This window comes from Lagopus leucura, unplaced genomic scaffold (assembly GCF_019238085.1).
Source record: "Lagopus leucura isolate 7727_CA_CO unplaced genomic scaffold, USGS_WTPT01 Super-Scaffold_100002, whole genome shotgun sequence".
Taxonomy (NCBI): Eukaryota; Metazoa; Chordata; class Aves; order Galliformes; family Phasianidae; genus Lagopus; species Lagopus leucura.
In genome coordinates this window covers 20,276,138-20,303,797 of record NW_024962263.1, presented here as the reverse complement: position 1 = coordinate 20,303,797, position 27,660 = coordinate 20,276,138, and the positions used below count along the sequence as shown (strand labels likewise).

The 27,660-nt window shown below is 39.5% G+C and overlaps 1 protein-coding gene across 2 annotated transcripts in view; it reads right to left on the bottom strand.

Moving 5' to 3' along the window:
* Positions 1 to 299: 299 nt before the first annotated feature.
* Positions 300 to 27,660, bottom strand: part of ANKH (ANKH inorganic pyrophosphate transport regulator) — a 97,254-nt gene continuing 69,893 nt past the window's right edge. For both annotated transcript variants that reach the window (XM_042870307.1, XM_042870308.1), the window contains exons 8-12: positions 25,793 to 25,888; positions 12,180 to 12,309; positions 11,082 to 11,205; positions 10,385 to 10,484; positions 300 to 9,180 (exon numbers count right to left, since the gene is read on the bottom strand). In XM_042870307.1, coding sequence (XP_042726241.1) covers positions 9,064 to 9,180; positions 10,385 to 10,484; positions 11,082 to 11,205; positions 12,180 to 12,309; positions 25,793 to 25,888 — 567 coding nt within the window. In that variant the 3' untranslated portion in view covers positions 300 to 9,063. The remainder of the gene's footprint in view (positions 9,181 to 10,384; positions 10,485 to 11,081; positions 11,206 to 12,179; positions 12,310 to 25,792; positions 25,889 to 27,660) is intronic.

Here is a 27,660-nt window from a genome sequence, read left to right as displayed (position 1 = left end):
AATCGTTCTCAGCTCAACCCATGAGTTCTACTTGGTTGTTTTTTCCCCTCACTCTCTTCCCCAAACCCTCTGGGAGGGGCAGTGAGCAAACGGCTGTGTGGTGCTGAGCTGCTGCCAGGTTAAACCACAACACAAGTCAAGATCTTACAGTTGGCAGCATCGTGCTCATAACTCAAAAACAATTTGAGTGTTGGATTAATTTCTTACCAGGAGGCATATTCCGATTATTCCACATGAGAGAGTGCTTTAGACCATGTCAGATTGCAAGAATTAATAACACGGAAGCAATCAGAATCATATGCAAACTTGTTAGAACTTTACTTAAAGTAATTAGAATATGAAAGCTGTTGGACAATATTGGAGCACAGATCTCCCCCCCTCCTAAAAGAAAGCATAGATCATTCTTTTTAACAATGCAAAAACATACATCTCTGTTAAATACATAAACAACACTCAATTTTTAATGCAACACATACTTTTATACTTTCGACCTCAGCAGTCATTGAAAAAATGTACAAAGTTTTACCTTCATTGGTTTCTTTAGAGGTTACAGAAAACCCACATGTTCAAAGCAAAGCAAAACATTCATTAAAAAACTAACGGGTAGCTTTAGGTGTACAACTTCAAGAAAACGACACTTCTTTCGAGAGAAATCAATTGGAATTCTACAAAAGTATGGCAGAAAATGATGCATGAGGTAACATTTCTTTTAAAATCTAGGATCCCTGTACTGTAGTTCCAAATAGGGCTCTGACTTGACACCTACAGTCCTTGGAAAATTGACTTGTTTAAATAGGCAAGGATTGCTATTAGGCATACTGCTTTGCATAAAGATAGCTTTATCCTGAAAGACACTGAAAGAATCTGAATCTGATAGTGAAAGATACTCTGAAACAAATGAAAAGCAAAGTGATACCTCTGAGGTGAAATAACCATTTGTTCTAAAATAACAGAAATGAACAAAAAATCAGCTTTTTCCTTATGGAAAGGTAACCTTAACACCAGTGCAAACACAGCATTCCCTAAAGGTGCCCAGCTATTACTTACAAGCCTACTGAGAACAGAACAAGTCCTTGTCCTGCAGAATGCTCTCTGGACAGAGGCCCTCAAACATCCTCCTGCTCCTTCCCAGGAAAGCCTTCAGATGCTGTGCTGCCCTTTCTTAGGATGCTGCTTCAAGACACTATTCCCCACTCTCATTTTTTAAAAGTATTTCCACTAAACTAAAAACAAGTCAATTTTAGAGAACCCAAAGGCACAATTAGAACATGCAAATATGAGTTCAGTATTTATAGGCATTTCTGTGGTGCTGTTCCCTGCAGTATCCTAGCATTTTTCACCAGCATCAGTGAATTCTACCCTTAGAACACCTTTTGGAGATTGGAGAACCTGCTATCCTTGTTGTTACTACTTTACAGATGATGTACAGTGTGGTCAAAGCCATCCTGAACCTCTGCTCTAAAACCGATAATTTCTGGAGGGCATTTCTATGCAATTTAGCCCTCCTCCATGATGATCCCTGCTGCGGAGACAAAACAGTTCTCATCTGCTGCTTTTTCCTTTGGGTTTTGCTCAGCCTTAGAGTTCCTTCTAGAACTACCTTGTGGCTGGCCGTTGCTCAACTATGTGAAGATGGAGAGAGCAGGATGCGTGAAGCTTCCTTCTTTCTCCACTGCAAAAAGTGTGACAAAGTTTGGTGTTTTTTGTATTTCTAGCACTGCAAAGTTCAGGTTTATCTGATGTCAGCAGTGCTGCCTGGTAACCTTCATAGGTGAGTGAACCTCTCGTTAAAGATGACAAATGAGGGAGTTGCACCATTAAACGCATTTCATCTATGCCACCAAGCAGAACAGACTCCTGGTCCCCAGTTGGGATTTCTGCAGCCTGTGGTATTAAGATTCTCTGCCAGTGTCACAGCATAAAGAAACACCAAATGCAGCATCAGAGGACCTGACGGTGACTGCAGTCCCAGCCACAAGTCCATCAATAAAAGGCAAAGTCTATTTTCCCTCTTTCAGAAGAGCCAGCTCTAGGGAAGATTGCTGCCCCCAGCTTGCTCATATTGGTGGAATGACAAACCATCAGGTTTTGTCCTAAAGAGACTCTGTGTTTCGAGTCACCTCCCACTTGGCAGGCAAGCCCTGGGGATCCATGGCCACGCTAGAATACCCAACCAAACAGTGCCCTGGGTGCTTGGCTTCAAGAAAATGGAGGCAGAAGCAACAAAAGCAGATCTAAAGTTGCAGTAGTAGTGGGGGCCAGTGTTCTGAATGAGTGACACCACCCGAGCTCAACTGCCTTTATGGTGGTGGTGGGAGCTTCTGTCCCATTGGCAAAAACACAGGTTGAATTCTGCATCTTGTGCATTTGCTTTGTAATAATGTATGGTGTTTTATGGGTAGATTTTTATTAAAAACAAGGTAAGCGAAGTGCACTTTGAACTGCATTATTGAAAGACTGATTAATTTTAAAAAGCTTGCTGACATCCTCTATAAAAATGCATGAGCCTTCATTTTTTTGCAGGTTTTGCTTTTGCAATGTTGTAGCATTTGGAAGGTTTGTAGATAAAATTGGTTGATGTAAGTAACCCTATAGCCTGTAGCCTCCTAATTGTTTCATTACAGCTTAGGAAGGATATTGTGTTTACTGTAACAGGATGCAAAGCCAGAGTTGCATTCTTGCTGTCTTAGAGCAAACTATAAAGCTGAGCATGCTAGTTCAGGCTCTGCTGCTTTCTGCATGTGTACTCACACTCTGCTTTCCACCCAGGCAGGATATTCATTCAAAGCTGATGCTTTTTTTTCCAATTTTTTTGTTTGTGTTTTGGTGGAATTAAGGATATAGCTGTCACTTCAATTTTAAAATACATCCTTTCCTAAGAGGGTATTTATATGCTCTCATTTGTAGACAGGCCAAGCTGTTTTGTTACATAAATTGAGTATTATTTTGCATTATGTTGATTACAGTTATCAGAAAGGATAGCTTTTTTTATAGTGATGAATGATGCACATGAAAAGTGGGAGTTTCTTGCTGGTTGCAGGCTTTTGTACTTAGAGAGTTAACTGTAAAAGTGCAGTGCAGTTCTCACATATTTTGTCTGCATATACAATAGCTGATTTTTGCTTTGCCCTCATTGTAGGGCTCCCACAGGGTGGGAGGGTGCTTACAGCTGACCCTGAAATATGAAAGTTTTGTCATCTGCAAAAGAATCTGTGAAGCTCAGATTTTGGCTTAAATATCTGCATTGTTGAGCCCTAGCAGGCACCATCTCTCAGCCCTGAAACCCTAAAAAAAGCCCAAACAGTCTTAAGATGACAGGACTATCCTAGGTTGCAGAGAACAATTTAGGTCAGATGGAGATGGCAGGTATTTATCTATGTAATCCCAAAGCAGGGCCAGTTTAGATGTCAGTGAGGTTGCACAAGTCCAACTGAATTTTAAACTTAACAGATTCTTGCTATCAATCAGCCTCTCCAACTCTTCAGGCTATATTTTAGTTTTCATCTACACAAAGTCCTTTGCTTCCCAGTGCTTCAAACAGTGCACTGCTGCAGGGCTGCAGGGCCTTGGAAGAGTTGGGCCTGGTGCTCAGAAATCACCAGAAGGTCAAAGGCTTGAGTAGTGAATTTGAATCAATTCTTTGAATTCTTGATTTTAAATAAAGAACATCCCCCAGTTCCTTCTATTTCTTGACTCCTTTTCAGCTTAGCAAATGAAAAGCAAAAAGCAGTTCATCAAAAAAAGTTTTGTTTTAAGCTACTTTTTAAAGACTACATTACTTGACATTCAGCATGAAGACTACATTTTCTTTCTCAAAATGCCAGCAGACAAAATAAACCTAGAAGGAGCCTTCAGAAGAAAATAAAGAAATGTCTGATGATGCAGAACTGGAAATGAGAGAAAAAAACGAGGTGAAACTCAAGTTGATGTGAGGAGTGACAATATCTAGTAATTATATAATGCCAAGGAGAAATCTGGCAATGACTTTTTTGATTGAGCACTGCTTTCCAAAGCAAATCCACACGAGCTGCCCCAAAATCACTCGTGAGCCACGGCTCCCTACGCACTCCACTTCATCCCCCTGCTCTGCCGCTCACTGCACCTGAGCTCACAGCTGATCTAACGTAGGTGCCTCACTTCATGCTGTGCATCAGCAGTCAACAACAAGGCATGCTGCACGCTGCTGAGAAGCCAAGAAGTGCCCATGGTGCTGGCGCTGCCTGGGGAACATGCAGCCCTTCAGTGGGCCCTCGCCGCGGCCTTCAAACATGGCGGTCTGCACATGCATATGGCTAACTTGGTACTTGGGAAATGCCAGTTTGATATCAAAGCTCTGTAATTCACCCTTTGTTACTCTGTTTAACTTTGTTCAACTAAAGCTCGTGTCATTTGCCCAGTTACTGCCAGTTAGAATCAGCAGGTGATGTAAAGTCTCCTCTTTGCACACCACAGAGCCCACATATTGGTTCATTTCTGCTTGAATACTTCTCTGAGATGCTTTCATGCTCGTCTCTCTGATGACTCCTCAGCAACCCAAATACTCAAAGCTGTGTCTCATTTACACATCACTTCTCACCCTTCAGTTCCACTCCAGCGCAGTTAACAGGAGAATGGCAGAGCCATTTCTGCTCTCTGTTAACTGACTTCCACCCCATGACACTGTCTTTAGGCTGGCTATGCCACATCCATAAGCTTTTCCACGTTCCCCACTTCTCTCCAGCTTACAGATCTAAATCCCACTTTTTCTTACTGGTATCACGTCTGACGAAAGGTCGTTCTAATTATTTGTTTATGTAGCTTTAAACTGCAATTCTTCACACAACCTATTCCCTCTTTAAGATCTTATTTATACTTTGCTCCAGCAAACTACGTACAGCCAGTAGTAAAAATGTATGCATAAAACTGTTACATACACACTCGTATATACATACCCTTACATATGTATATTCATCTATTTATGCATGGCTTTCAGACACACCAATGGCTACAGGACCAACACTCAGGTATCCCCAGCCACTGTTCCACTGATCACCCCGTGCCCACACCGCAGTGAGAGGCCATGGCGTGTCGCTGCCCTCCTGCTCGCACGCCATCCCGCGCTGCCTACGCCTCGTGGCCTCCCCGAGCACCCGAGGCGTCCTTTCACCCTTCCCTTTAAGCACGAGGCGCCAGCCCACAAAAAAAGAACTCTCTCCCTCAAAAGGCTCGTCTGTGCGCTGTGGCCTGCCCTGAATACACTGCATTCAGCAGCTCGCCCTCCATCTCCAGCCACTGTCTATCTGTCTGCAGCAGTTCGGTACAACCCGACCGAGAGCCAGATATAAATCTCTCCCATTCAAAGGAAATATTTAGCAGCAAAATGAGTAGGAAACAAAAGACTTCTCTGTTACTCACCCATCCTCTTGCCCAGCATAACTCTCACTCTCGACCGCGTGACTGTGTAAGAGGGATGGGACACGCAGAGCCTGCCTCACCAGAGCCATGGCCTGGTAAGCATGTGGGGGAGATAAAAAATAGGTGTTTTCCAACTCCTGTTGGGTCTGTGAAAGGAAAACTCAGACAATTAACACAACCTTAAACGTATTAAAAGCCTAGGAACATTAATCCAGAATCTACCAGTGTCCCTTTGACTTCCTGCTGTGTGGTATGTTCCTTCGTGGTCTAAAACGTAAGATATAGGAGGCAGATCAACTTTTTTCCTCTTTTTATTGCAACTTCATTGATATCATTCAGTTATTCTCAAGAAAGTATCGGAAGGCTGAAACTTCCATGAACTCAGTGAGATGATGGTGCTCTGTCTCTCCCTCTCAAAAGAGACAACTAACAGATTTCTGTTACTTCAAAATGTATCGCACAGATAGAGATGTCATGAGCAACACCACAAAGGAGACAGCATCATCAAAATTCAAGATCCCTTTGTGCAGGAAGAAGCCAACATGTTCACGAGGGCCTGCTCAGCAGAGACACTTGGGTGGGTAATGATTGCACCCATTCAGAGGGATTCAGTCGAGCTGGACGTGGCGGCACACGCCCTTGGTCCAAAGGCAGCCCAGTTGGACACACCATCAAATGGGGCTCAGATTGTCACTGAAGCCCTTGAAGATGTCACCAGATGGAGTTCTGGGTGCTGCTGTGGCACGTGGAGCTCCTTGAGGACCTGCCATCAGGTTGAGCATGCTAATGTGAGAGAGCATCTGCTGGGACACCAAGCTCCCATATGGAGTTACGTGTTGCAGATACATCAGCAGATTAGGTAAACCCAGCAATGTAAAAAATACACAACGCACAGGAAATGGGTATCAGTGTTATGCATGAGTCCTTACAAAACCTTGTGAGTACTTGCCTCCAGCCACTCCTGTGCTCTTTTTTTTTTTTTTTTTTTTTTTTTTTTTTTTTGAAATAAAGGAATATAACTTCCCACAGAAGAACTGAAATTTTGACTTTTACAATACCATTAGTTTCACTCTATATGACCAATAATTTACTCTTTGATGACTGTTCAGTTTTCTATCTAAAACAAAAGACTCAGTGCTTCAACTAATCTGTTTCCAAATTCTTACTTTTTGGTGCAGTGATTACCTTGAACCCTACATCTGCCATGCTCAAAATTCCTCAAAAATACTGCTATTTGAATTTCATTCAAGTATCAAAAGAAATACTACACACAAATAATTTAGTGTTTTATCCCCACAGTTCCTGAAAAACTGCGTGTTGTGGATTTGGATACAAATGCACAGGAGGAATCAAAACTACATGAACAGAGAAGTCTTTAACTGGCAGCTGTGATCCGTAACAGTCTATATACATGTTACATACATATGACTGTTTGAGAGTATTCATGAATGCATATGTGTACAGTCTCCATGCTGCACAAAGTTCATCTGTCTGAGGACATTTCTTTTTGTCTTTTTAAAAAATCTCCTATAGTAAACAATGAGAACAACCTTGTGGTGGCACTGAAAACACGTGGCTACTAGGTTTAATCTCATCCTTTACTGCCACCACTAAGCAACCACAAACTGATTTTTCAAGTCTGTCGTTGAACAAAATCACTTCTAAGTCTTCTCTTACTGCATCTGTACATATAACAAATTTGTACAAATGTCTAAAATAAAATTCATTGATACAATGCCTTTCATTCTAGCTACACCTGGTTACTAGTCAACTCGGTAATGTTTTAGAGCCATTTTTAGCTGAACTTGGAAAAATAAAAAATGCATTGTCGCTTAAAATAAAAGTACATAATATACAATATATATATTTATACACATGTGTATGTATATACACACATATATTGATATAACATTTTGAAGTAATGGCTAATTCTGGTCAACTTTCTGAGTGCTGGGACTACCTGGCAAATAATCTAGAAACTGAAGTTGTCCACAATTAAATAATCATTTCCACAACTTACAAAAATATATTTTTACTAAACAAAGTTTAAATTAACTGCTTTGCAGATATACCATGTAGGATAACTGTATCCAGAATCAGAATCTGGCACAGCTACAAATGAAAGAACCCAAGTTACTACAAACTGGACACAGGAACGCTGCCCCGCAGCCGAACACAGAACAGCACAGCAATAGAAGCTGCTCCCGCAGCCATCATCAGTGGCACCCAAAACCATCTCTGGTTCAGTAACCTCTTACACAGGCTTCATTTCCACTTGACAAGGACCGACCATCCAACCCCACGCTCTACTGTTTAAGGCTCAATTAAACTGCACAGTGCCTGCCTTGTTTGCAAAGTGCAACTTGCTGGTTTGAGCAGCTTTCCACTTCCATGACACTGTTAGGAGCTAACAAGTGATCATGGTCCCTAATTGAGGACTTGGAGGATTACCAGTACTTGAGCTTCACCATACTGATTCTGATCTACTGCATAGGTAAATATATCATAGCAAAACATACATATATGTATATATATATATATACTTATATATATATATACATCTGTGTGTGAGCATGTGTACATCACCAAATTAAGAATTTCATGGAGCTATGTGTAGTAATGTGACACAGCATGGTATCCTGCACAAATTACCTGTATTTTTTCTTTCAATATATAGACACCAGAAATAAAAGTAGAACAAATCAAGGTTAAATCAGTGGACAAGAACTTTGGTAAAGCTTGTCAATTTTTATTTTTTTTATTCAAATACAGTCAAATTATATCAGTTGCTATCACCCTCTTCACAAGAGGAAAGTGCATGTTTTTTATTTTTCCTAAAGAAAACTATGTGAGGTGATGCTTAGCTATTCAAATAGATTCTGAATTAAATGCTTACATTTTTCAAAAGACTGTTTTTCAGATGGAATGAAAACTAAACAGAGTTCTTGTCCTGTGTGTATTTTATTTATCGTATGCATATATATATAAATATATATACATGTATGTCTCTGTGTGTGTATATACACATCCACACACTTTTAACAGGAGAGAGGAACCTGTTTTTCCTCATATGGAGACTTACACGTTCCTCCCTGTATCGTACCCTGTGCAGTATAAGCTCTAGTGATGAGGCCAAACAAAAAGATATAGTTCACCATAGTATATTAGTTTATGTAGCAAAGTCATTTTCAAGCAAGTAAAATAAAGCTCTGTATTCCAAACTTCTTTTCCTTAGCATTTCTCATAAAGAAAAGGAAGGAAAAGGAAAGAGGGGAGGGAGTAGGATTATGGCAGTAGCACTGAGCCAGTGGCACTCGTGTGTGTGCACACAGGCACACGCACACAGCAGGGCTTTGGTTGACAAATGCAGATTGTCCAGAGAAGATGGATGCATAAGTAAGGAAGACTCTACAGTGATGCAATTGTATCTTTTATGTTTGCATGGAGTGAGAAAACAAATTCAATTGAAAAAGAAAAAGCAAAGACCTCTTTTTAGGTCCCTCATCAGTGTGAGCATACTCAGTATGCTAGAGAATTTATTTGAAACCTTTTAAATCAAGGCCTCTTTATTACAAAAATAAAAACAAACAAACAAAAAAGTATGAGAGACGACAAGATGCTGAAGTGTCACTCCAATCGTCCCTGTAGAGAACAATTGCATCCCATTTCTTATTCATTCTCTTCTCTCATTTCTACGATGTCTGTCATTTCCTCTGTGTGGGGTATGTCGGTCATGGCAGAGTCTTCACCTTCTGCAGATGTTTCATTCTCATTCCGCTTCTTTTTCTGGATTGAAACAACCACTCATAAATATGCAAATACGTTGTTTGTGAACTCAGCCCTACAAACTTTGGGTACTGGGAGAAGCAAGGTAGAAATAATACATTTGTTAGGGTATGTAAAAAAGAGCTGCAATATTTGTGTCATATTCACGGCTTGCCTCTAGCAAGTTGTCATAATTTAGAAGATTTTCATAAACTTTTGGGACTCAGCTTTCACCTTTCTAACATAAATGCAATAATGCATTTCTTATGCTAACAGACATCCAAGACAGGCGTCACTGTGACCGGAGGGAAGAAAGCATCTGGAATCTTTTACATCATGGACATTTTATTATTTAAAAAAAAAAAAAAAAAAAAAAAGCAAATAACATATTTATGAAGATAGGTTGCTCTAGGGAGAAATCTGAATTTCTCAAATGTCAAACTTCAATAATTTTTAAGATGTAAGCATTCTGGCTTTTCTTGGTATTGCTGATTGACTGTGAGCCCCCACCCCACCAAAGCCTAGTAATATTTGAGTATTTTTGGACAGCAGGAGCGGGAGGGCATTCAAGAGTCCTATGATTCATCCAGGATGTCCTGGATTAGTAAAGCTAAGAAGTATTCAGCCCCACTAAAAACAAATTGAAGCATCTGTTCCTTATTATCCATTTCTCAGCAGGCTGACTGGTCTTTACTGAAAACACTTGTAATGCTGACAAAAATACTCCCATAGGTATTACTGATTCAGCTGAGTTTAGGCATATCAGAATTTCAATATTTCAGAGGTGTCTACACAAGTCTTGATTTGCAGATCTCAAGTACTGAACACTTTAAGTGAAAACAAGTTGATCCATACAGCTACTAGTTGGCTCTGCCACTGTCACAGTGGCTGTGGAGATGATGGTGTCAGTTACATGCCAATTCTGGTAAGGGAATAAATTAGCTCGGCGCAGCAATTACTATTACTGCCTGCAAAAAAAAGAAGTACCATGTCCCTGGCTAGAAGCACTCTTTAAGCTACTACTGTAACAACAAACAATCAAAAGGTAAGTCAAAAACAGATAGATGTACGTTGTGAAACCTCAGGCCAACAATAGCCACCTCAAAGTCTATAGGTCTTACTCTGGTGGTCAGGAAAAACATAACAGGCTAATCACGACAGAGATCAAGGCCCAAGTCTGAATTAAGATCTGCTTTCACCAGATCCTGCAGAGCCTACTTCTTACCTGTTTTCGATAGACGTAACAGGCCGCTATTGCAACCATAGTGGATTCTCCCACAAACCCTGCTAGAAGGGATCCTACTCCCAAGGTGGCTCCATGAACTCTGTGGGTAGCAGACAAAAAATTAGTCATGGTTGTGTGACAGTGCATAATGCATAATTACATTTCCACTGGCATGTAGAACCAATCAGTTTTTAGAACTATTTCCTTCAAAGAAAGGCACTAGCAAAGAGAATAACTGGTATTTTAAAGAACTTTTTTGTTTTTAACTTACTTCAGTATTTAGTAAAAAAAACACATTCTGAACCCAATTCCCAACTAAGAAAATCTGAATGCAGAATCTAAAGACATGTGAAGTAGAATAGATTCTTTAACTTTATAAACAGAATATTCCGATATCTTTCTTAACAATGCATTTAACATGATGGACATAAATTCCACATAGGACAAGTTTTTGCCTCTCAGGCATTTGTGCATTTTTTTCAAAATGGTCATCAGTATCTTGACTGCCTACAGCAAAGTCACACTTGTAAATCTGTAAATTTTTTTTTTTCTTTTTTTTTTTCCCTAGATATTGCAACCATTTAGAGTTTATATTACAGTTAGTGTTTGGGGAAAACATTCTGGATTAAGCAAATTCAGGAGACAGGACAGAAGATAAATCAATTCCATCATCTCTGGGAAGAGCAGAGAAACTTACCCCAAGTAAGGCAGAACAATGAGACTAGTGATGAGGACGATAATCCGCAGCACTGAGCTGGGTGCCAGCACAAATGTCTTCTTTAGAGTCATCAGCCAGCCAGTCAGATGTGCTCTGACTGTCACTATTTATGAACAGAGGAAGGGAAGGGGAAAAGGAGGTAAAAGCAGTGAACATCAGTCATTTCATATGAAGATTCTGTCATGCAGAGAGCACTGTTCAGAAAAACACATGGTGAAACTTCTTTCTGGTAGCTCTGCACACTGGGAAACTCTACTAGAAATGAAGTAGCTTTAATGTGCGAATTGCTTAAACAACATGACTTTATTTAGTATTATTTATATTATATATTATTTTTATATTATATATATATATAAATTAATATATATAAATATATACATTATATTTTTATATTATATTATTTTATTTATATAATATGTTATATATTATTTATATACTTAGTATATATATATATATTTAGGATAGGATAAGATATATATTTAGGAAAGTCAACAATCCTTCACGGGAGCTGTTCTCTTACAATAATTTTATTAAATACTCCGTTCTGATATATGCTACACTACATCACATAGCATTTGTTTACAGAAGTTAGAAATTTTTTGAGAGGAAACATTTTGAGCAGTGCTGTTAAGCTTCTCTCCTGAAATACAGACATTAACTAATATCCTGTTTTTTATTATGTGATGATATCTGAAAGTGTCATTCAGACTGGCTGCTGAAAGGGAGACTACTGGAGGCAGTGTCACGGTGCAGTTATTCCTAGATGCTACCCTGAAGTTAACTGCAGCCCTGGTAGAAGAACAATACATGGATATATGTATCACTAATGCTAGTTGTGTGTGTTCTCATTGAACTACAATAGTCTTGCTTTGGACAGCCAGCAGTCTGCCTAACGACACCCTGCTCTTACTGCAACCCTTGCATCTTAACTACTGATGTAAACAGCCTTGGTCTACACTGACTCTGATAAAAACAGTGTTATCATGCTAGGCATGCATTTAACCATTCTTACATGTACAGCCAAGTCTGAATCTATAGCCACAGCTCAAAGCTGAGTTTTTGTTTTCTTGTTTTTACCTGGAACTGGGAAAAAGGAGAAGATGCGCAAAGGAACAACACATAGCTCTGCAAAAGCAAAGTCTACTCCAATTATGTCAACTAAAATCTTCTCTGACACATTTGGTGTCCAAAACATCACAAAACAGAGCTGGAAAGGAAAGACAAAAGAACAAAATTAAGAAATGTTTATATTTCAGAAGCAAATCACAATAAAAGATAGGATCTCCTGGTCAAAAACATTGGGCATTTTTGGTATTAAATGAAGGAAGAAGATGTATACAAAGTAAAAAAACAAAACAAAACAAAATAATTTGCCTTTCTACAGCATTGACAGATCTGTAGCATGCAAGAATTAAGGTTTCATCATCACTAAGACAAACATATTTTATTATTAACTTTAATCATTTTCTTTGAATATTCTTGGAGGTTTCTGCCTCTTTGGACACAGACCAATGAAAGAATACAAAACCTAAGTGCTAAGCAACAGTTCTGACTCAACAGGTTATGAAGCAGTCATAGAAAAAATAATACATGTGCAAGCCTAACAATACTGGTTTCCTGCACTTGGTTTCCAACAACTGGAATGTTATGGTTCAATCTGACCGTAACCAGGAAGATATTGGAGGTAGGCTTTTTAAAAGGCTCTTCAGAGAGCCACCTGGACCATTACCAATCAGTGTCTTAAACAACAGCTGATGATGACGAACCCTACAAAAGTTATGGGCAACCTTACTGTTCTCAAGAAAGTGGAAGACAGATTCTCTTCTCTCTTAAATCAATCAGAATCATTGGAAAATAAACAATCACAAGCAAAGCTCCTAAAGATAATGATTTGCTTTAAGAAGTGTATTCAAAGCAATATTTTCACAACAATTTAAAGAAGTTTTCCATAATTTAAATGCAGAAAGACTCTAAGGTATAGTGTATTTGTACTCAGCTTGCATTCAAAAACACAGACTATGCACGTGTACATGAGAAGTACGTTAACTTTAAAAACAATTCCTGGTTTTCAGGTTCCTCACATAGGAAGGCTGACACACATGTAAGGACTTTTTTTTATGGTGCCTGCAAGTGGATGTACTTGAATAGTCTAATTTATACAAACACAGTAAGAAGCTTTGATATTTACAGTGCTTGCTCTGTTTAAGACATCCATCTCCCTAAAACAGATTATCAAGTGTTTTAGCAAAATAAACAAGAACCAGAGACTTGATCTAAGATCAGATGACTAAACACATTGCTGTTCATAGAGCTGTTAGAATGCAATACCTGTGACAGTAAAGTAAAGATCTTCAGCAGCCATAGCCCTGCAGACATGGTGCCTTCAGGCCACAAATCTACTGGGTCATGCCGTTTAAGGAATTGCTGTTTAGACCATACATGAAAGGAAACTTTCCATAAAAAGCCCACAACAAATGGTACAGCAGCAGTACATGCCATTTAACCTTCTGGTCAGTAGTGGGGCAGTGCTTTAGTCTGGACTGAGGGGCCTCTTTGCAGCTGGTGGTTCCAGCTTTGGTTCAAGGCACTCCACAAGGAGTGGTACCAACAGCCTCTGCAGGACTTTGTCTCTGGTGGTACACCAGAGCTCCTTTCAAATATAAGTGTTTTTGCAATTAAAAAAAGTGATTTCTTCCTGCTATTCTCCCAGAAGGAAGCAAGCTGACTGAAGAGGGCAGAACTTGGAAGCATAAACACCAGTGTGCCATGTAAAATATGCACATTCACTGTTAAATCTGATGGCTCTCCATGATTCTCAAAGCATGCTTTTATTTTTTTAACCTATAAGTTAACATCATAGTAGCTGTCTCTCTTATTATCCAGGTGTCACATCCATACACATTCAGATGGCTTCTAAGCCAGACTTTGAAGTTCTACTGCCTCCAGAGCGGCTGGGATTTCACTCCTACTCCTTGCTTGTGTGCCAGAGATCGTCCTTTCTATTGAGCCTACATGTATCCAGCACACAGAAGTTTCTAAAGGTCTGTCACTAAGTGATCTGTGGGAGGTCTCACATTCTGACAGCCTGAGCAGTGGCAAAACCTTTTGCATTGCTGCCAGAGGAATAGTAACTAGTTTTCTTCCCTACTTCTGAGTGTAGGAAACAGTTTTTTTCCCCAACAATTGAACCTTCTACTCCATTACTTTGAATCCATTTTGCAGTGCATTTCATAGAATCATTAATATTGGAAAAGACCACTAAGATCATCGAGTCCAACCATCAACCCATCACCCATACCCACTAAACCACATCCCTCAGTGCCAGAATAATACATGGAAGAAGGTAAGAGTGGAAGGCAAACTTGCATCATATGTTTTTCTGCTTTAGCCAGCATTTCTGCCCTTGCTAAGCTACTTGTGTAGGACACAACTGAAGCAGAGGGGACAATCCAGAGCAGAGAAGGTTGTGTGGCTGAGAAACCGGTTATTAAAAAGTTACTGTAAAGTGACAGGGCAAATTCTTTCAGTATCACAGACAAGGCAGACTGCAGTGATTTATACATGCTAACTGTAAAGCAACCATATTGAGAGTATTTCCTCAAATCTATCTTCAAAGTCCAGTGAATAACGTAAGATGCAAACATGTCCACTCTTCAATTATAGCTTACTGTTTTCTGAAAACCACAACCTTTATGTTGCTGGTACTGCCCAATACAATTAGCATCCTACTGAGCAGTATAGTTACTACCGCTGAAAGATTCCATATAAAAAAGCAACTAAGAGAATTATTCTCAGCCATGTTCTCTTTGAAGTTAAAGTTTATTTCCAGCCTTGATAGGAACAGACTCAATCTCCAGCCAACTCAGACAAGAGAAAGGCCAGCTTGCAAATCAGGGATAACGTCTACCCAGCTGGCACGCAGGCATCCCTCCTCAGCTGTTGCAAACTACAGACCCACCTCCAATCAGCAGTCAGTGCTGATAAATGGCTTTAAAGAGCACTTCTTATACAGTAGCTGATGGATAAAGATCACAGTGATTGCTAAGCTTAAGGATAAGCAGTTTTGGGCCGTGAGGTAGTAGAAGGGCCTTCTATTTCTGACTTGGCACCCTTTTGGTTTTGTAACGTTGGTTGAACATTCATTTTGCTAAGAGATTCCTCTGTGTCATTTTACGTACCAATGACTTTCTCATTGCTAACAGGGTACAAAGCTGCACAAAAATAAATGAATGCTTTGCATCATGCAAGCTCTCTGTAGTTTTATTTCTAGATTACTTTCAGTTTAAGAAGTTTCTTGATTACACCAAGGACAAATTCAAAATATAGTGCAAAAAAACCCCAAGCCCTGCTTTAGGAAAACAGTAATGTTAAACACATGAAACAGGAAAACTATCTTGGCTATGGTTGAGGTATACAGAAAAGAGATGAGTCTCAGCTTTTTCTGATGCTAAGAGTTGTGATTATGTTAGTAGAGAGTGAATAGTAATTGGAAAGGAGAGCAGAGAAGACAGATCCAAAGCAGTGCAAGCAGTCCAGCGAAAAAGTGTGGCACACTGACTTGGAGATGGGACCTACTGGAGGAAGCAGTGGTAACACCTTGGGGCTCAGACCAGAAAAGATCTTAGAGAACAGATTTACACCCCCTATGTCCCCTGTCTTTTTTGTAGGTAAAAGATCGTTTACCTTCTTCTGCCCCTTCTCTCCCCTATGTCTCTCTGAATATGCCTGCAATGTTAAAAATAGAGTAAATAGGCTTGGGTAGGGTTACAGTTATAGCTTCATTTAATCTAATCAAGAGCTGAAGACAATACAGTAAAAGCTTCAGCACTGACTAGCAGCATGCGTGCATGCTTACACTCTGCAGCTTCAGGCTGTGATTGCAGTTGATTACAATGCCTGCAAACAGCAAAGAATATTGTACTTAAGAATTCTGCAGTTGAGCATTTTAATGCTTTGAAAGTAAGGATTTCTCTTGCAGAATTCTAGCAATTCAGCTAACTTGATTTTTCTCTCATATAGTATGAGTGCAGGATGATATTAAAGCCTTTTGTCATTTGTCAAATGGCACTTCGGCTGAGAAGTGATCACTTCAAAACACAGGAAAAGAAGATAGAGGCAGAAGAGTGAAATACTACAGAGAATATGGAGATCTGAATAAATAAGACAGTATTTATTACGGTGTTATCTCTGTACGAACACTAGCCTGAGTACTTCTGAAGATGTTTTAATCACTTGAAGTGATTTGAAGGGTTCTGCAATTAGGTAATGTGTCTTTAACCGATCTGGTGTAGTAAAATTTGAAAGACGTTATTAAATATGTCAACTTACAGCTGTGTGAGAACCAATACAGCTGTACTGGATCAGATCAAAGCTCCAACTAGATTAGTGCTGTCGCCCTGCTCAGTATTGCTTGGGTATGCCTAAGGAAAGGGCACAAAGAGAAGAAAAATGGCAGAGTAAGAGATGCCCTTTCCCCAGTGCATGGTCTGAGCTGCTGGCAGCTACAGATTTGGGCATTCCTCACTTAGGTAAGGCATTTGTAGAAGCATTGTCAATAGCAGTCATGCACCATTATCCCGTGAAGCACTATTCTGTGCATACAAAATATCTAATGTTAGTGTTTGTCTTTTGCAAACCAATCGTGCATTAAAAATACGTCACCTCAAACCCTTCACTTGTGACTGAGATGTTCTCAGTAAGTACCTGTGCTTACTTTCATGCCAAACCTTGTTTTTCTCATCTAGCAAATTCAATGTCCAGGCATGCTGAAAGAAGATGCTTTGAAAACTGTTGCTGTCAACAAGCCTGACAGAACATACCAAACTGTTATTGCAGCTGGGAAGGCATCCAACTGGTAGTGCTCAAACTTTTCCTTAATCTCTTATTAAGTGTACTATGTGCATCTGACTTTCACAAAGGCTTGTAAAAGACTGTTCATGAAACTTTATGTCAGATGCTGCACACGTGAGTTCTCTGGTTTTTCAGAACTATCACCATTTGGTCTCTTCAAAGGCCCTAAAGCTTCTGGAAGCTATTTCCATTTATTCTGGTTGTTGACAGGGATTGCTAGACTTCAGAGACCCACTACAGAACACATTATGCTAACAAAGGCTATTGTCGTGTGTAGAATAATCTGCAGGGTGCCGGATTGATTTGCTTTTAGGCACTTATGGAAAACCCTGCATCTCTTGGGACATTCACTGATAAATGTAAGGATTAAAGAGTATCCTGGTGAGCTATGAACAATGGTATAGCGCTCTCAGACTTCAGTGCAACCTCCAGTAAGAAAAACACTGACGACAAAGACATGACTGTTCCTGAGGAAGAGGCTATGAAATCTAAAATGAATGTTTTTAAGAATGCATTAGATGTAACCTTGTCTCATTCCAGACCGGTATAACAGATTTAACCATGGGAATTTAACCAAATGGGTGGAACAGTGAACCTGGAAAAGGACCTTCTGTGTTGAAATGCAGTTCATAATTTTCCACTGCAAAACAACTGCACAGATGTTTCCTATCACTTTTTGAACTTAATATGTTTTCAGAAGTGTGGCTGTCCAAGAAAGGTCTTCACCCTTGAACCATTGTTTTGTGTGTGTATTAGTCTGCATCTTAACTAATTTACCCAATGCTTTGTTCATGGCATCTCTCTGCCCTTTTATGGCATTTGATGCTTAGTGAGGGCTTTATTACATATATCAGCTTTGATTTGCCCCTCAGATATTTGAGACAGTTAAGTTAATCATTTCTACTGATACGAAAGAACACTGCATGGTTTTTGCCTTTTAAAAATGTGCAATAAATGAATTGTATGAAATAAATTTATCCTGTATTCTACACAGTCTGATCTCCTGAACTGCCAGTCATCTCCGAGATCTCTGTCATTCCCACATAAGCAGAACTGTCTCCTTTTAAGGCTTATAAACCAGGATGAGCTGCTTTTGTAGATACCTTTGCAAGGTGAAAGAATGTCTTCTAACTTGCATCAGCGTGACAAAAGAGGAGTAAACCTCATATTTTGCAAGATGTTGGGGATGGAGGGAAACTGCACCTGATTTTTGCTGAGTTTCTGTGACCATTTTATACATACTTTCATTGAAGGACCTTGAAAATTGAGTCTTCTAAATCACTGTTTACCAGGATTTTTCTTAGACTTACTCTAGCATCTTAACGTTAAAGAAAATAGCACTTACTTTTATTCTCCATTATAAAAATACAAAGTTGTGTACTGTTAACTGCTAGTACTGAAACTATGGAAATAGTTACTATTAATTAGTCACGCTTCTTTTCAGACTACATTTGGAATGTGTATTCTGTTGCATAGCTTTATTCAATGCATAAACAATTTCCCAATACCTCCTGAAGCATTCATTCCACTATGCAATCTCTCAGGTAGCCAAACAACATGAAAAATGTTCAACAGGGCTCCTGCAGAGGAAGGAGACCTAACCACACACCAATTGGAAAAACAAAGGTTTTCATGTTTTACTGCCGACCAAACAACAACAAAATGCCTTATCACAGACATACTATTCCTTGTTCATAGGAAATCAAATGCAAGTATAAGATGAAATTAATCAACAGAAACAACTTTTTGCCGTTTGAGATTAAGATTTTTCTGTTCTTTTTTATTTAAAAACAAACTACTATTAACTGCCAAAGTTATCTGGAAACTGTGTGGGAATTTCTGTTGCATGGTGTGAGAGCAAAGGGCAGCATCGTCATATTGTTCTGGGAGCTTGCTGCATACCAAATTGTGGCCCATACTGGAAGAGACTTACAGAATCCTCTCCTATCTTTTTCATGTATCATGTCAGAAAGCAGTTTCCACCCAGCCACCCCCATTTCAGCAACTTTGAGGAATTTTAGAAAAGCTTCGAGGAAATCTAGAAAAGGTGAGGAATGTCTGGTCAGCCCAAAGAGAAGTATTTAGGTTTTCCACTGTGTGCTGTTGAGGTTTAGCACTGTGATCTGCTCTTGTAACTTGGAAACAGACTAAAAGTCAGTCCTTTTCTTGTGTAAAGTTTTCAAGACAAAAGTTGGTGAAGTTCCACAGAAAACCTGCTCTCACCTCACCTCACATCTGACTCTGCTCCAAGCCAGAGGCTGGGCCAGATGAACTCTAGAGGACCTTCCAACCTGACTAATCCTGTGATCCTGCGAAGCAAAAATCCCCAGATCTGCATGTAGTAAAAATGTCAGGGCACAGTCGCATTTGAAAACTGTTTATCATAACAGTACTGACATGAATTACCAGGACGTTCTCTTACAGAAATTATCCCTCAGGCACTTGCAAGTCAGTACAGATTTCTGTGAACTTTCTTTTCTGTGAATGGTGCTATAAAGCTGAAAACAGTTGTCATAAAATTTGTCAAGCAGCAGGGGGAGCAGAAGAATCCAGAGCCTGCCTGCAGGAAAACTATGACTTCATATCTTCTGACATAATTGGTTTCTGCAGATTTAAGTCTCTCCCTGCCTTCCCCAACTTTCTTTGCAATTCAGAGTGATGGAGCATGCCATTCTGTGGAAATAAAGATAGGTCCAGCAGCTGCATGATAATCAACTCTCTGATAGCATTTAGCACAATGCCACAGATACTTCTCCCCCAGCTGCCACTGAAAACACTCGGTTAGTATTTTCAATTTCATAATTTAGTCATTTTTCTTCTGCCTTAAGTTTTCTGCAGCACTTGCTGTTTCCTATCACGATTGCAGTGCCTGAGCAGAAACATGCTGCAGGGATGATTTTTGACCCTTCCTTTTCTGCTTGCTCCAGCCATTCGTGAGAATAGACCCTTTGTGCAAAACCTGAACAATCATGAAGGAGACATCAGTCTCCACCTCACTGCACCAAACAGAAATCCTTTGTTCTGCAACAAAGGCTCAGTGCGGTTCCACAGATGGGAGAAGGCCTTGTGCTCACTCATGAGGATTTTATAAAGTCAGCCTCTAGTGGTCCAACATCTTCTTGAACAGGCAGGAATACTTCAATTCGTATCTGAAATAATCTTCACTGGAGCAGGAAGTAAACCTGACCTTGAAAAGGTAAAAATCTTCAGCCAGTATTTCTGCCAATACTTCATCTCCAAATGGTTATTTTTGTGCCAGCAGCCTGAAGATGAAAAAAATATCTGGGAGTTCCAAGATGGGCAAAAATCAAAGCAGTGAAAACCAGGTCATTCACTAGATGTATTATTTTAAAAGCTGTCCTTGGCACCCATACAATAGCTGATAGTAAATCAAAAAGAATGTAGATTTAGTCTTCAAATTTAATGCTTTTTTTTTTTCTTCCTATAATGTAAAAGTCCTAGATCGGATGTGTGATAGCTTCTCAGTATAACAAGGCTGTAATGAAGCCATTGATAAAATAAGACAGGGGAATGTGGAGGAAATCTATTCCTCTTTTTTTTTTTTTTTTATTGCTCTTCGTTGTATACTCATTAGAGATAATGACAACGAACCCAGTCACCCAGAGAAATTCAGACACTGGCACTGTCAGCAGCTGGGGCTGCATCCCCTGAGAGGGAACTGCTTCTTACTGTGACATTTCTTCCTGTGGTTTTTACTGCCCTGGTTCTATTATCCTGTGACTTCAATAAGGCCCAGTAGCAGCCTTTGGTAATAAAGCAATGCAGAGACATAAGATGAAGACAGCCAATAAAAGACAGGAAAAAATGAACGAACCCTGAACACTGCAGCTTCTGCACTGGCTTAAACTTTTGGCTGAGTTTTTATCCTACTGGAAGCTGCAGGTATATGTAGTGGCAGCAAAACAAAAACTATGTGGAAAGTTAAATAACACTGTGCAGAACGTCGGAAGAAAATAGAGTTTGTAATGTTTCTTAAAGCCAGTCACTAACCATGACTAAGCCTTGCTTTGTTACAAGATGATACTCATGAAAGCAAGCAATAAAATACAGGGGAACAACTATCCAGAATGGATGGAAACACTGTAGTGGCTGTTCAGCAATATAAGGGGAAATTAATAACTCTCATAAGCAGAAAAGAAGATATTTAAGGAAAATCTCCTGCTGAGGAGAGTTGTAAGTATGGCAGAGGAGCTTACTTACATGAACTACTGCTTTAATCTGGACAAACAGGACGATGTGCTATGAAGTACTGTCGCTATAGATTTTGTGCATGGGGAATGAGGATAGGTGATATTAAACCATGATTTGTGTTGTGTGATGCATTTAAATATTTCAATTATCCTTCAAACTATCTATATTCAAACTCAAATTTCTTAATAAACAGAAAAATACTCCTGCTCACATATTCTTGCTCAGCTTTAGAAAGCACAAGAATCACAGAATTGCAGAATGTCTCGGGTTGGAAGGGACCTTACGGATCATGAATCTCCAGCCCCCTGCCACATGCAGGGCCACCAACCTCCACATTTAATACTAGACCAGGCTGCCCAGGGCCCCATCCAATCTAGCCTTGAACACCTCCAGGGACGGGGCATCCACAACCTCTCTGAGCAGCCCGTTCCAGCAACTTGCACTTCGCTGTGCACCTAAAGAGGTTCACCCAGACTGTGATGTTGCTGTGTCTACCATGACATAAACTCAAGATAAAAAAGAGGCTTCGTGAACTTCAATCCACTTGGAACTACTTGTTCAGCTGCTAGACGTTCCTGCACCTTCACTGCACAAAGACTACGTGTTTGGCTCTCTCACTAATATTAAATAATGTCCCTCATATCTTCCTTCCCAACACCTTTCCCAATTCCGCAGTGTAACTGTTTGTCCATTAAAAAAGATGCAAAGCAGCAGTGACATCACTTTTACAATAGCATTGGTGCTATTAAGCCTAAGCTGGAAAGTCCTTTGTGCCATCTCTAATAAAACAAACGTTACAACTGCTCAGCTCTCCTCTTGTGCATTAACTTGGTGACAGGCAATGAACATGGCGTGGTGCATTCAGCCTGCCACCTTCAGCACTGGTAAGGGAAAAACTGGTAATACATACAGTGCTTGAAAACCTGAAGATGCAACTGGCAATATGTTCTTGCATACACTTCATTTAATAGAAATCATGCAGATAATTGGAGCTGTTGTTTGAAAATGCATCTTTAAAGCACGTGATCTGCCCCAGCTGAGGCTGCTTGAAGAGGAAGCTGAACTGAACAGTGTAGTTCACTAACAAACACTCTAAGAAATGATTTCCTCTTTTCCAGTGTTAAACAAAACAACAAACAGATTGATACTGTTAACTAGATACCGTTCAGTAAAACTGACAAACTTTTGTGTCATCACAGAAGACCTACTTTAATAGAGTTCAACTGTGAAAAGGGGATGGGATTTAAAGGAAAAAATAAAAGAGAGAGAGAAAATTATGTGGCATGAGCTCAGGCGTCAGGCTACTCTGGAAAACTCCTGAATTATGCACTGTCATGTCTGAGTTCAGAGACACTGCTGCTATTTTAAGAAGAATCCTTGCTGAAGATGAGTCCATTTGCTGTTACTACTGCTGTGTAGGCCAGAGTTGCCTTAAATAGCTTACTTGTCACATAGCCTTTAGGCACATCTCACAAAGGAATGCTCTCCTCAACAGAACCAAGCTTCTCTGCAATGGAAAAGTGCAGTAATTCAGCACTTTCGTTTGGAGATTTCTGCACTGTGTGTAGACTGACACATCTCACAACTGCACAATGCGTAGTACAAATGCACTAGTTTTCATTCTCAGGGGCCCATGTCTGCACTTAGTTTACAACTGTACAGTGGCTGACTTCTAGGGTAATCTAAACAGGTCTAGCATTGAACCAAAATGTTTGGCTCTTTGACAGCCTTATCTAGAAACGGCAGCAAGATCGGCATTTGGCACAATATCTCATTTATAGACCAAAGCCTTTTTGTCGAAGTGTCTTATGACAATGAAATAATAAACAAGTAAAAGCAGCATTATCCACACTCTTTAAGCCAAGAGAAAATTATCAAGTATGTCTTATTTTCTAAAATCAGAACTACTCAATTTTATGGGCAAGACTCTTCAGCTGAGTCCCTCCCCTCTGCTATATAGATTGTACACTCAATTACACAGCTGCACAAATTATGACTGTTGGAAGGAATCACTGCTTGCTTTCAACTAAAACCACATCAGCATGACTAATCATATCAGCTCTTTTACATACGGGTAGTCTAATGACTTCTGTTTCCAGCCTTTAAATACAATGGCATATCTAGACTTTTTTTTCACCAAGCAATACTACCTAATTTCCATTTGTTGAAAAGGCAGCTTTAACATCAGCCTGGAGCTTCAAAATCATGAGACAATCACAGACACTTCTGTATGCTGCCCAGTTAACTCAAGAAGACTCAAGTGCAGCCTTTGAGATCCTATGAACATTTTTAAAACAAAACCAAAGTTCTGTTTCTTAATAGAACTATGCATTTTATTATATTCTAGCCCAACACTGTCAACTGTCAAGGGTGACATAACATATTTGCTTGGTTTGGAGTATGTCTTGTGTAGGCAGGACTGGTCTGTGGAAGGAGATGGGATATTTTTCTTCCAAGTCTATGAAATCAGTCTTCAATGACTGGGAGGTTTCACAGGGTTTTACACTGGGAGAATGCCTTCCTACATGATTGCTGCTCATATTCAGTGTCTGACTACTACAATGGAATTTTTTCATATTCCCATCTTCTGGAAACCTTCTATCTAGTGAAGAATGGATTCATATAACATGTCTAAGTGTCTTGTTTTGATCTCCTGAACCTAGAAGCCTGTTTCCCATTTTCATGCTGATTCCAAAGAACAGGATGTTACCAACAGTGATGCCAGCAGTTTACTGCAACCCACTACAATAGAGTCTTGCCAGGAATACAAAATTACTGATGATCATGGGAACGGTGGCCACCTGATGTAGATGCAAGAGAAGGAAATTTGAAATCCAGTTCCTTACAGTCTATGGTACATGGTAACTTGGCTTGTTGCTTCACTGAGCTTGATGTGCTGAAGCATTTGTGACTTCAGGCTCCTGAATCAAAAAGAGTCTTTAGAGCTCATGTGTCTATTTTTCTTCTCTGTCTACTGACAAGCAATCCTAAGAACTTATCGCTAGTAGGCAAAAATAGAGACAGGACAGAAAAAGCTATGGACCTCAAAAGTGTTTCTGGAATGTCAGTGAGGACAAATCTCTCGGGATGAGTTTATGAAAGGACTGCCCTTGAGACCTATTGGAATGCATCCAGAGAGAGGCCACAAAAATAATCCAAGGGGATCCCTGGAGCTCTCCTATGAGGACAGAACTATGAGCTCTCTCCCGAGAGAGCTGGGGCTGTTTTATTTTCCTAAATTTTTTCCTAAAGATGTAATATGTGAATGTGCACAATCTGAAAATCCTGCAGGTTGAACGAAACTTCATCCTTAAGCCTAAACACAACCCAGACTTGTGATCCACACATACTTTAATCTGTGTTACTTCTCATTTAAGATGAAAAAGTGTCCCCCACCAGTCATCATTCAGAGGAAATTTCAACAGTCATCTCATGTGATTTTCCTATCTCTTAAATTTCAATTTCCAACAATCTCCAACAAACTGGCAGCAGGAGTGGACTTCATCTAGTACTCTCACAGCATCTGCAGTCATTTAGTAGTCTGCTCTACCTGCACCCAACTGCAAGCTTCACAGATGAAGTAAAAAAAAAATCCCAGTCAGTCTCTGATTTCCTACCTCTAATATTGCAAATATATGGCAATATAGCACATTACAGATTTAATTAACAGAATACCATACTTTAGCCTACCTGATAAGTCGATATTTTTAAGAGCATGAGCAAAATTGAGTAGATTAAAAATATATATATATCTGTGATAATAACTTTCAATTGTTTGGTAATTTTTGTTATAAAGCATAAAAATCTAAAGGAGGTTTGAAGAGGATTTAAATGAAAAGGCTGATAAATAGTCCACATAGTATTCAGGCCTTGAGCTTTTGCAATGGATTTCATCTCCCTTTATGCTTTTTTAATGCTAGGGTAGATACTTCTAACTGTAATATCAGAATCAATCTCTCTAGATGGAGTACAATCACTTGCACAAACGTAGCAAACTACAGAATTCAGGCATCGGTCCTTGCAGTTCTTCCAACATAGACACGAGTTCAGATTCTTTCATCATTGTAAGCACCATCTCTGAGGTGCCCCTTGTTAGCTTATTTGCTTGTCAACTTGTATGCAAGTAGCCCTACCATGGAAGACTAGGGCCCAGTGAGGCAGCAGGGAATAGCTATGGCAGCTTCAACATATGCTGTCTTTCCCATTATTCACGGTCAATTTTGAAAGCCAGGGGATGGGCTGTCAATCCATACTGCATGAGACAAATGCATTTTTTCATTTTGCTGATAAGCCAGTTGTCAGAAGTTTTGTTCATAAAAAAAAAAAAGAAAAAAGAGAGAAGGGAAAAAAAGAAAAGCAAATCTCTGATATCGCCTTGAATGTGGCAGCTGACTTGAAATGAAAAGTAATGAGAAGAATTAAAGAAAATAACTCTAGCCCTTAAGATATCTACTCTGAGTTAATCAATGCTGATTTTCTTAGTACTCCAGTACTATGATCACCTCCAGTTAAAAGCATCACACTCAATAAGAAAAGTCACATGTTTTTTTCAAACTACGTGCTTTTAACACTAGGAGATAATTTTCTGGTTTAGATGAAAGCCAGACAGTTGAACAAAGGTTTCTTACCGTTAAGGACAAAGCCATGCAAACAAAAGTGAACTTCTTGATATGTGTCGCTGTGACGGTGCTATTGGTGTTCACCAGTTTATTGCTGGGGTTATTCTAGGGTAAGAGAAAGAGATAACAAGCATTAGCTTGGCTCCAGACTACTGAGAAGCTGACGGCACTCACAGTCCTTGTGTTGCATCTGACTGTGTGCATACACATCTTTTTTGCTTGCTTGCTGTTCAATCTAGAGCTTTCTGAGTATTGTGTAGCACCACAGAATATTTTCTGCTGAAGGTGACAGTAACTGCTGCTATGGCCACTGAGGGCTGAGTAATATCCCTGTTTTTCTAAAGAGTAAATCCTATTTAACAGATTCAGCTTTAAAAAAGAACAGTAACTCTTTCTAAGAAAATTCCATGTGATTTTTTTTTTTTAGTTTAAAAATTGTAGCAGTTTTTCACAGGAGAAATGAGATTCCATTCCTTTTTACTCCAGAGTGATACCAAATCCATATATGCTTCTAAGTATCCTTACTGATCCAATTAACCAGGGAGATAACATAAACAAAGCTCCTCAAACAGCTGGCTCTGCTAATGCAGATTAATGAACAGAACATAATTAGGACGATTAGATGTTCCACCTTGAACATGGGCTCTGTACTCAGTACACATAGCAGTGAAGTTTTGCTTAAAACAATGAAAACCCTTCCCCAAATGTCTAATGCACCAAATGAAGCTGAAGATTTAAAATTGCCCTCAGGGAACATGTTGAAACAAACTAAATGATCTGTGAAAGAAAAGGAAGAGATATCAAAAGTAGGGCACCATTAGGAGCTCTACAGCAGTCGGGTGTTGGATCATGTACTGCATTTACCCTGGGGCTGTTCGAAATACACTCACCTGTTACCAAACTGGTACGAGTGCTGGGGAGATGTAATGCCACACTTATTTACCCTTGTGTATCTCAGATGGAATACCAGTATCTATCACATCTTGCCTTACTGAACTTACTTGTATGAGAAATAGGAACTAGCACAGACACATCTTGGGAATGAAGAAAATGAACATGAGCTCTGTGAAGGGCACACCATTATACACACAGTTGAGAAGTCAATAGAATTTTGTGATTTAAAGATTTTGTAGCAATGAGTACAGTGATGGCATGCTGACAGCCTTACTCTCTCAATTAAATATCTACTTGGAAACTTGAGCACATGAAAATTCTTGACCTTTTCATATAAGCATGTCAATCTCTAAAGGAGGAAGCTACCCTCAAGCTTGCCCTTTTGGGGTATAGGTTACGAAAACCTTCTGTAAATATTTTCTTTATGAGTATATCCTTATTTCTTGTGTTTCTGAAGAATATTTTGTTATCATTGATTTCTACATATGTGAAGATGGGCCCTATTTACATCACTCATCAAAGTTTACACAAACTGCTACATGGCTCAGCTTTATGACATTTGTTCCTATCTCACGGCTGCTTACACTGCCCTTATTTTATTCTGCCCTTTGCTGTAACTCCTGCCCACACACTCTTTATTCCCATCTCTTGCACACTGCTTAACTCTTGAATCAAAGCACCATACATAATATAGAGTAAAAAGAGTATCCATTCCCATCTACTTATCAGTAGCACTCACAAATCATCTCATAGTCACTGTGGTTGCTCTGAATCAGATCTGTTAAGGATAATGACATTATCACCATATATTTTCAGGCTGGATGGAGCTCTGAGCAACCTGATCTAGGTGTAGATATCTCTGTTCATTGCATGGGAGTTGGACCAGGTGACCTTAAAGGGTCTCTTCCAACTCAAACAATTCTATAATTCTATTATTCTAAATCAAAAAACAGCACAGAACCAGTATATTCCTGTTTCATTTT